Consider the following 11,273-nt stretch of genomic DNA (forward strand, 5'->3'; position numbering starts at 1 on the left):
TCGGCTTCTCAGACTCTGTCACTGTAAGGCACGTTGCTCATTTAATGTCCGATTTTTGATTACTAATTATTAGTCGACAGGCCCCCATTAGCCACTGAGAGAATGTCATTCGTATTCGTCCGAATCTTTACCATCTTTAAAGACGACACAGATTGTGCACCATTAGTATTTACCGACCCCATGTCGCTCGATAAATTGCGTTCCTTCTACACCTTTCCTCTGTATCCTCGCGTCTCAAACTCCCAGAACGGTGGTTCATCTCTTGACCGCGTTCTCATAAAGCCGCCTTCTCAGACTCTGTCACTGTGAGGCACGTTGCTCATTTAATGTCCGATTTTTGATTACTACTAATGGTCGACAGGCCCCCATTAGCCACTGAGAGAACGTCAGTCATGTTCGTCTGAATCCACACCATCTTTAAAAAGACGACTCAGATTGTGCACCATTAGTATTTACTAACCCCATGTCGCTCAATTAGTTGTATTCCTTCTACGCCTTTCCTCTGTATCCGTGTCTCAAACTCCCAGAACGGTGGTTCATCTCTTCCAAAGCATAAAACCAACATTTAACCATTAGTCAAATATAACACAAGTAAACACAAAATGCAGTTTTTAAATGATGGTTTTTATTATTTAGGGAGAAAAAAATCCAAACCTACATGGCCCTGTGTGAAAAAGTAATTGCCCCCTGAACCTAATAACTGGTTGGGCCACCCTTAGCAGCAATAACTGCAATCAAGCGTTTGCGATAACTTGCAATGAGTCTTTTACAGGCTCTGGAGGAATTTTGGCCCACTCATCTTTGCAGAATTGTTGTAACTCAGCTTTATTTGAGTGTTTTCTAGCATGAAGCGCCTTTTTAAGGTCATGCCATAGCATCTCAATTGGATTCAGGTCAGGACTTTGACTAGGCCACTCCAAAGTCTTCATTTTGTTTTTCTTCAGCCATTCAGAGGTGGATTTGCTGGTGTGTTTTGGGTCATTGTCCTGTTGCAGCACCCAAGATCGCTTCAGCTTGAGTTGTGAACAGATGGCGGACATTCTCCTTCAGGATTTTTTGGTAGACAGTAGAATTCATGGTTCCATCTATCACAGCAAGCCTTCCAGGTCCTGAAGCAGCAAAACAACCCCAGACCATCACACTACCACCACCATATTTTACTGTTGGTATGATGTTCTTTTTCTGAAATGCTGTGTTCCTTTTACGCCAGATGTAACGGGACATTTGCCTTCCAAAAAGTTCAACTTTTGTCTCATCAGTCCACAAGGTATTTTCCCAAAAGTCTTGGCAATCATGGAGATGTTTCTTAGCAAAATTGAGACGAGCCCTAATGTTCTTTTTGCTTAACAGTGGTTTGCGTCTTGGAAATCTGCCATGCAGGCCGTTTTGCCCAGTCTCTTTCTTATGGTGGAGTCGTGAACACTGACCTTAATTGAGGCAAGTGAGGCCTGCAGTTCTTTAGACGCCGTCCTGGGGTCTTTGTGACCTCTCGGATGAGTCGTCTCTGCTCTTGGGGTAATTTTGGTCGGCCGGCCACTCCTGGGAAGGTTCACCACTGTTCCATGTTTTGCCATTTGTGGATAATGGCTCTCACTGTGGTTCGCTGGAGTCCCAAAGCTTTAGAAATGGCTTTATAACCTTTACCAGACTGACAGATCTCAATTACTTCTGTTCTCATTTGTTCCTGAATTTCTTTGGATCTTGGCATGATGTCTAGCTTTTGAGGTGCTTTTGGTCTACTTCTCTGTGTCAGGCAGCTCCTATTGAAGTGATTTCTTGATTGAAACAGGTGGGGCAGTAATCAGGAAATTGAACTCAGGTGTGATACATCACAGTTGGGTTATTTTTTAACAAGGGGGCGATTACTTTTTCACACAGGGCCATGTAGGTTTGGATTTTTGTTCTCCCTAAATAATAAAACCATCATTTAAAAACTGCATTTTGTGTTTACTTGTGTTATATTTGACTAATGGTTAAATGTGTTTGATGATCAGAAACATTTTGTGTGACAAACATGCAAAAGAATAAGAAATCAGGAAGGGGGCAAATAGTTTGTCACACCACTGTATATGGGAGGAATTATTTAATAATAACAATTAGTATTATTATTTAATAATTGCCATTATTAGTGTATAAATGGATATAAATAATTACATGTAAACGATTTGCCAAAATCTGCTGTATGTAAATGATGCTGTTTTAAAAGTTATTGGTTTTTCATCAGAAAACCCGGTTTCCATGTCTACCTGTATTAGTTTTTTAATGGCACTTTTGCCACTCGCAATATAGCGGACGCGCTGACGTATCGTGTCGACTGGGCAACACGGTGAATGCGGCGTCTACCTATATATGTCTATGTTCTGAACCATCCAGGTGTCCCTCTGGCGGTGGCCACGGGTCTCCCCACAAAGTTGAGCTTCCCAGCTCTGCAGTTCCCATGTAATTCTGGTGGGCTACCCTCTTGCGTCCCGGGGTAGGAATTGCCCCTCTCCCAGTCCCCTGCTTCTCCAGGCCTCATGGTGGGGCACACCATTAATGGTAGACAGGCCCCCCCATTACCCTATTCATATTCATCCAAATCCCTACCATCTTTAAAATGCAACTCAGGTTGTGCTGCATTAGTATTTAGTGACCCAACGTCGCTCAGTAATTGTGTTCCTGTGAGGGCCACAACACGACCATCAGCTTGACCTCTTGAGGTACTCCACTGTAGATGTGGAGGTGTGTTTCGCACCATTATCTTCTTGTAGGACCCCCATCCTCATTTTAACTTTTTTGCAGATGATGTGATGTTTGCTTCCAGACTCTGCTGGTATTCATTTGACTCCATTCTCCCCTCTACCAATGACATGCTCCCAAGTGCCACTGTCTGCCACACAAGCCTGATCGCTCCACCGCCATGCTTCATAGTTGGCGACGTGCTCTTTTCCAGGAATCCGCCCCTTTTTTCTCCAAACATACCTTTGCACATTGTGACTAAAACGCTCCATTTTGACTTCATCCGTCCACAGGACTTGTTACTAAAAATGCATCAGGCTTGTTTTAAATGTTTACTTGCAGTCTTCAGGTGCTGAATTTTGTGGCGAGGATGCAGGAGAGGTTTTCTTCTGCTGACTCTACCGTGAAGGTCGTATTTGTCGAGTTGTCAGTGAACAGTTGAACAGTGGCCCACCACTCCAGAGTCTGATAAATCTTCCTGAAGGTCTTTTGTAGTCAAACGGGGGTCTTTATTTGCCTTTCTAGCAATCCAACCAGCAGTTCTTTCAGAAAGTTTTCTTGATCTTCCAGAGCTCAGCCTGACTTCTACAGTTCCTGTTAACTGCCATTTATTAATAACATGATGAGCAGAGGAAACAGCAACCTGAAAACACTTTGTTGTCATCTTGTCACCTACTCCTGCTTTTTGAGCGTCGATTCTTTGATTTGTCAAAGTGCCAGGCAGCTGCTTAGAGGAAGCCCATGACTGCTGATTGTCAGGACAGGCTGAGAGGAGTCTGAGAATTTCTACAGCTTTGACTGTGAATGAGAGTCATGTTAGGCTAATGAAGGTTTGAGACCACCTTGGGAAACGTTACCCGAGACCTCAGGTATCAAACACACTTTGGCATGGTGCTCTTTTCCTTCTTTCACTGTACAGTTTTACGATAAAAACGATACACTAATCTTGTATAAAACGCTGAAAAGAAATGTGTCGTCTTTAACGTGACGACCGACAATTTGCTGTTCAGCTCATCTTCTGCTCACTTAACTATTTGCAGTGACCAGGTCCTGATTAAGGTGGGTGCTACTGATGCTGCAGCATTAGGCCCAGTCCTGAAATAGGCCCAGATGAAAACAGACGAGAATTTTCCGGAAGCTGAACAGTTTTCCTTTGCTATATTAATCTCAAAATAATTCTTAGAATGAAATTTGGAGTCCGACTTTCGGACGCCTAGACACAGCGTTACTTATTATACAGTTACTATTGTTCTTTGCGCTGTGACATAACTATAACGTCGTTGTGTTTATTGTTAACTGAAGATTTCAAGTTAATGCTATCAATTTTACGTTAAACGGTTTACTTAGTAATTTAGCTGCGGTTTTTGCAATATCTTGGAGATTCTTGCCACTTTATTATTGTTCGGTAAGTGCCACGTAGTAAATTTTTCACCTTGAAAGTTAGTTTTACAGTACAAATCAATGGCTATTTAAATGGTTATCTGTAAAGGTAAAACTAAAACTAACTAAAGCTTGCGGGCCCGGCATGGATGGTCTATTATGAAACTTAAATCGTGGACAAATTTTTACCCTCAAGAGCCTGAACTGAGCCACTTTGACCCTGCAAATTCATTTCTTCTTACTCTGTTTCATAAGAGAATTGCAAAAATTTTGGGTACAGTAATCCCTCGCTATATCGCGCTTCGACTTTCGCGGCTTCACTCTATTGCGGATTTTAAATGTAAGCATATCTAAATACATATCACGGATTTTTCGCGGATTTCTGCGGACACTGTGTCTTTCAATTTATGTTACATGCTTCCTCAGTTTGTTTGCCCAGTTGATTTCATACAAGGGACGCTATTGGCGGATGGCTTAGAAGCTACCCAATCAGAGCATGTATTGCATATTAACTAAAACTCCTCAATGCTAGAAGATATGCTTCCCGTGCGGCGCTTGATTGTTTGCTTGTCTCTGCTTCTCTCACCCTCTCTGACGTTCTCTGCGCCTGACGGAGGAGATGTGAGCAGAGGGGCTGTTTGCTTAAAAGATACAGACGCTCCTCTGAAAACTGCCGCTTTATTGCGGTGCTTCAGCAAACTTAAAAGGACACGTATTGATTTTTTGATCGTTTGCTTTTCTTTACGAGCGCTCGCTCTTAAATTCTCTTCTCCTGATGCAGACACTCCTTTGAAGAGAAGATATATTTGCATTCTTTTAATTGTGAGAAAGAACTGCCATCTCTGTCTTGTCATGGAGCTCAGTTTAAACTTTTGACTAAAGGGTGTTATTTCATGTCTAGAGGGCTCTAATAATGTTAACAGTGTGGGAGAGTTTATAAGGGCTTAAAATATATAAAGATAACTATACAAACATAGGGTTTCTACTTCGTGGATTTTTATCTATCGCGATCGAGGAGGGATTACTGTATTTCATTGTTAGGTTTTCTGCATTAAATGCACTTTTCAGACAATTGCTATTGAATGTTGATGTTACATAGTTTGATGTTAATCTCGAGTTGTTACGATACTAGTCGTTATTATTATACATCTATACTAATAAAAGGCAAAGCCCTCACTCACTGACTCACTCATCATCACTAATTCTCCAACTTCCCGTGTACTGTAGGTAGAAGGCTGAAATTCAGCAGGCTCATTCCTTACATCTTACTTACAAAAAAATTAGGCAGGTTTCATTTCGAAATTCTACGCGTAACGGTCATAACTGGAACCTACTTATGTACATATATACCGGCCATAGCCTGCTGCTCGGTCGCCGTGTGAGGCGGAGTTGTGCCTGCCCATATAAGGCCTTCCGTCAGCAGCTATCCAATAGACACGCTGCCGCGAAATATTCATGGGGGAAGGACTGTGCTTACAATTGAGAAGGCAGCAAAAGAATACGAGAGCGAGTGACACATACAAGCATATTCAGTCCGTATGCGGAAACAAAGCACAGTGTAAACCGTAAGTTTAAATTAAGTTCATAGACAGGCTGCCGCTGGCATTTGTCATGCCTAAGATGAATACGATACTCGCGAGATACAAGTTTAATGACAGGACGCAGCGTATAAACGAAACTTTCCATCACTTTGTAACGGAGTTAAAATTGCTGGTGAAGGACTGTGCTTATGCAAACTAAGTTGAGATGGTCAGGGATAGAATAGTGTTTGGCACAAACTCAGCAAAAGTGCGAGAGAAACGTTTAAGTGCCGGGTCTGAGCTAACATTAAATAAAGCCGTGGACATCGCCAGATCGCACGAGATAGCACAAGCACAGCTGAGAAGCTTCGATGCATGTACTCCGAGAGGCTCACGTGAACGGACTTTGCAGGACTGGGAAAGGTAAACCCGCGCATGCAGTGTGTGATGTCTCAGACACAGTACTTCTCCGCTGCGAAGTGCGGGTATGTTTCTACTGTTCAATAAAGGCTGGCTGGTTGCGTCACAAGCAATTAAGGCTCCTTGGTCGTTCATAGTGCGCATGTACGGCGAGTGTCGAATGCACAGGCACCAATGCCGAGAAAAAAATAATCCTTTTTTGCACTGCAGCATCAGGCCCAATTTCGTCTTAATCTGGCCCTGGCAGTGACAGACATTTTAAGCAAGGGGGGGACCAAACGTATGCACACCACTCTAAATGTCCAGTCCAGTCCACTCCTGTCTCGGTCATCCTTCCTGTCAGTCTACACTACACCTTTGTTTTCAGTCCGGTAGACCCCACGTGCCTGCCCCTTTTATCGTGGACTGGGCAGCTCTATGCCAAATAATTTTAAAGCTGCCCATCATGGCCGGCACGCCCCTTTACTGTAATTATTTTTAGTTCACCACACGCCCCTAAGTGTGCGATTTGTATCTTTGGACTGTTGGCTCTTTTAAACGGTCACTATAAATCGTATGGTGGATGGCACTGCCAGTCCATTGCTGGTCACTGGTACGCCTATTTGGGTATCAGCAAGCGTGTGACTGGGGCGTAATGGAGCGCTCCAGTGTGTCCAACCGGACTGCCTCCCCACTCCGTCTCAGCGGCTCTCGAAGGGCTGACAGCGGTTCGGCTCACTCTCAGATCACTTACCTTTAGGTACCAGCGAAAGTCATCGCCCACCGGCCTCACGTTGCTGACGTTTTCCAATGTGGCTTTAAACTGCAAGCCGATTTTCTGCAAAAAAAAAAAAAAAAGTCGCACACGTGAAGCTTATTTGCCAGGCAACGGCTCAACCAAGCACCTGCAAGTACACAACACTTACCACCATAGCGGCTGGCTGCCTCTCCGTCCGTCTGCCTGTCTGTCCAGTCTTATTGACGCCGCTCACCGATCCGTTGCGCCTGGTTTTCCCTTCCGGAGTCGCGGTTTAGTTCTCGAGAAGAAAGCGTCCGCCGTAAAACACATCGTGAATAAGGAATGGAGCGCAAGCCCAGCGCAATGTTGAGAAAGACATGTTAGACGGAGTAGCGGCGGCCTCTAGTGGTCATTGGGAGTAGTGCAACGCTATTTTCGAATAGACGAGCGAAGTTGCTCTTTGGAAACGTAGCAGGATGGTCTATAACCATCCATCCATCCATTTTCTAACCCGCTGAATCCGAATAGGGTCACGGGGGTCTGCTGGAGCCAATCCCAGCCAACACAGGGCACAAGGTAGGAACCAATCCTGGGCAGGGTGCCAACCCACCGCAGTGTTCTATAACCGTGTTAGCCATAATGGATGCAATGCGAAAGCAGGCAAAATGACACCTTTTGTTGGCTGACTGAACAGATCACAATATACGATCTTTCGAGGCAGCTTAGGCCCCTTCCTCAGGTAACTTATAACTATCGATCATTACAAAATTAAATATGACAATAGATAAATAATAACAGCATGAAATGTTAATATAAATAAATGTGTCACAAAATATATCTCTGTTGCTTATTCAGTTTTGTATTTGTTTAATTTTTCATTTATTTCTTTCAGTGACATGAAACAAGCCCAGAAATGAAAATTGTCACTATCACTCGTCAAAGTTGAGAGGGCGGACTCAAGAGAGTGCTGTTTATTGATTGGTGCTCAAGAACTGCTCAAACTGGCTCTTGGGACGTGGAATGTCACCTCTCTGAAGGGAAAGGAGCCTGAGCTAGTGCGTGAGGTCGAGAGGTTCCGGCTAGATATAGTCGGACTCACCTCGGCGCACAGCTTGGACTCTGGAACCAATCTCCTTGAGAGGGGCTGGACTCTCTACCACTCTGGAGTTGCCCCCGGTGAGAGGCGCAGAGCAGGTGTGGGCATACTTATTGCCCCCCGACTCGGAGCCTGTGCATTGGGGTTTACCCCGTGGACGAGAGGGTGGCCTCCCTCCGCCGGGTGGGGAAGGGTCCTGACTGTTGTTTGTGCGTATGCGCCGAACAGCAGTTTGGAGTATCCACCCTTTTTGGAGTCTCTGGAGGGGGTGCTAGAGGGCATACCTTCTGGGGATTCCCTCGTTTTGCTGGGAGACTTCAATGCTCACATGGGCAATGACAGTGAGACCTGGAAGGGCGTGATTGGGAGGAATGGCCCCCCCGATCTGAACCCAAGCGGTGTTTTGTTATTGGACTTCTGTGCTCGTCACGGATTGTCCATAACGAACACCATGTTCAAGCATAAGGGTGTTCATATGTGCACTTGGCACCAGGACACCCTAGGCCTCAGGTTGATGATCGACTTTGTGGTTGTGTCGTCGGACTTGCGGCCATATGTCTTGGACACTCGGGTGAAGAGAGGCGGAGCTGTCAACTGATCACCACCTGGTGGTGAGTTGGCTTCAATGGTGGGGGAAGATGCCGGTCAGACCTGGTAGGCCCAAACGTGTTGTGAGGGTCTGCTGGGAACGGCTGGCAGAGTCCCCTGTCAGAAGTAGCTTCAACTCCCACCTCCGGCAGAACTTCAACCACGTCCCGAGGGAGGTGGGGGACATTGAGTCCGAATGGGCCATGTTCCGTGCCTCTATTGTTGAGGCGGCTGACGGAGCTGTGGCCGCAAGGTGGTGGTGCCTGTCGGCGGCAATCCCCAAACCCGTTGGTGGACACGGCGGTGAGGATGCCGTCAAGCTGAAGAAGAGTCCTATAGGACTTTTTGTCCTGTGGGTCTCTGGAGGCAGCTGATAGGTACCGGCAGGCCAAGCGAAGCGGCGGTTGTTGCTGAGGCAAAACTTCGGGCATGGGAGGAGTTTGGAGAGCCATGGAGAACGCACTTTCGGACGGCTTCGAGGAGATTCTGGTCCACCGTCCGGCGTCTCAGGAGGGGGAAGCAGTGCAGTGTCAACACCGTATATGGTGGGGATGGTGCGCTGCTGACCTCGACTTGGGACGTTGTGGGTCGGTGGGGGAGTACTTCGAAGACCTCCTCAATCCCACTAACATGCCTTCCAATGAGGAAGCAGAGCCTGGGGACTCTGAGGTGGGCTCTCCCATCTCTGGGACTGAAGTCACCGAGGTGGTCAAAAAACTCCTTGGTGGCAGGGCCCCGGGGGTGGATGAGATACGCCCGGAGTTCCTTAAGGCTCTGGATGTTGTAGGACTGTCTTGGTTGACACGTCTCTGCAACATTGCATGGACATCGGGGACAGTGCCTCTGGATTGGCAGACCGGGTGGTGGTCCCCTCTTTAAAAGGGGACGGAGGGTGTGTTCCAACTATAGAGGGATCACACTCCTCAGCCTCCCTGGAAAAGTCTATTCGGGGTTCTGGAGAGGAGGGTCCGTCGGATAGTCGAACCTCGGATTCAGGAGGAACAGTGTGGTTTTGTCCTGGTCGGAACAGTGGACCAGCTCTTCACCCTTAGCAGGGTCGTGGAGGGTGCATGGGAGTTTGCCCAACCAGTCTACATGTGCTTTGTGGACTTGGAAAAGGCATTCGACTTTGTCCCTCGGGGAATCCTGTGGGGGGTAGAGTATGGGGTACCGGACCCCCTGATAAGAGAGCTTGGTCCGCATTGCCGGCAGTAAGTCGAGCCCGTTTCCAGTGAGAGTTGGACTCCGCCAGGGCTGCCCTTTGTCACCGATTCTGTTCATAACTTTTATGGACAGAATTTCTAGGCGCAGCCAGGGTGTTGAAGGGGTCCGGTTTGGTGGACTCAGGATTGGGTCACTGCTTTTTGCAGATGATGTTGTCCTGTTTGCTTCATCAGGCCGTGATCTTCAGCTCTCTCTGGAGCGGTTCGCAGCTGAGTGTGAAGCGGCTGGGATGAGAATCAGCACCTCCAAATCCGAGACCATGGTCCTCAGCCGGAAAAGGGTGGAGTGCCCTCTCAGGGTTGGGGGAGAGATCCTGCCCCAAGTGGAGGAGTTCAAGTATCTCGGGGTCTTGTTCACGAGTGAGGGAAGAATGGAGCGTGAGATCGACAGGCGGATCGGTGCGGCATCCGCAGTGATGCAGGCTCTGCATCGGTCTGTCGTGGTGAAAAAGGAGCTGAGCCGTAAGGCAAAGCTCTCAATTTACCAGTCGATCTACGTTTCTACCCTCACTTATGGTCATGAGCTATGGGTAGTGACCGAAAGAATGAGATCGCCAATACAAGCGGCTGAAATGAGTTTCCTTTGCAGGGTGTCTGGGCTTTCCCTTAAAGATAGGGTGAGAAGCTCAGTCATCCGGGAGGAGCTCAGATTAGAGCCACTGCTCCTCCGCATCGAGAGGAGTCAGATGAGGTGGCTCGGGCATCTGATCAGGATGCCTCCTGGACGCCTCCCTGGTGAGGTATTCCGGGCACGTCCAACCGGGAGGAGGCCCTGGGGAAGACCCAGGACACGCTGGAGGGATTCTCCCGGAAGAGCTGGAAGAAGTGGCCGGGGAGAGGGAAGTCTGGGCTTCTCTACTTAAGCTGCTACCCCCGCGACCCGACCTCGGATAAGCGGAAGAGAATGGATGGATGGATGGCTCAAGAACTCTGCGTCTGCGCAGAGCGCCAATCAGAATTGAACATAACGGAACTGAAGGTGCCGATAGTCTGCTTATATCAGTAAGTAGCATCCCTCCCGTGTTTCTTTATAATAATATCCCTGTAAACTGAATTGGGAATTTGGAAAAAAATACCATTTGTATTACTGGATTCTCACCTTTATTGACAGAATTTTCCAGTTTCATTTTTACAGAGACTATTTATTACTGACATCCCCAATGATGCTTTAATATCTATATCATACCCACACCTGACACTCAAAAAATATTTACTTAGAATCTAGATAGATAGATAGGTATGAAAGGCACTATATAATAGATAGATGGACAGATAGAAAGATAGATAGGTGAAAGGCACTATATACATAGATAGATAGATAGATAAATAGGTGAAAGGCACTATATAGTAGATAGATAGATAGATAGATAGATAGATAGGTGAAAGCCTATAACATTAAAATAAAATCAATGAATGAATAACACATAATTAAAACATTCAACAGCAAAAGGGTAATAATCGATTCGGTTCCAGCACATGTTATGGTGGACGAAAATGAAGTTAGCTAAGAAGCTGTGGAAAAGGAAAGAGTTACAATGAATCTGGAAAAGAGTTATAACAAAGTTAAAAGTTGTACATAAAGACAGGCATTGCAATCAAACAGGACGGAG

General features: G+C 46.3%; 1 protein-coding gene across 1 annotated transcript in view; it reads right to left on the minus strand.

The window, feature by feature from the left end:
- Window positions 1-7,057, minus strand: part of czib (CXXC motif containing zinc binding protein) — a 32,516-nt gene extending 25,459 nt beyond the window's left edge. The window contains exons 1-2 of the mRNA XM_039735355.1: window positions 6,944-7,057; window positions 6,772-6,855 (exon numbers count right to left, since the gene is read on the minus strand). Coding sequence (XP_039591289.1) covers window positions 6,772-6,855; window positions 6,944-6,949 — 90 coding nt within the window. The 5' untranslated portion in view covers window positions 6,950-7,057. The remainder of the gene's footprint in view (window positions 1-6,771; window positions 6,856-6,943) is intronic.
- Between the last annotated feature and the right edge of the window lie 4,216 nt (window positions 7,058-11,273).

This window comes from Polypterus senegalus, chromosome 14 (genome assembly GCF_016835505.1).
Source record: "Polypterus senegalus isolate Bchr_013 chromosome 14, ASM1683550v1, whole genome shotgun sequence".
Taxonomy (NCBI): Eukaryota; Metazoa; Chordata; class Cladistia; order Polypteriformes; family Polypteridae; genus Polypterus; species Polypterus senegalus.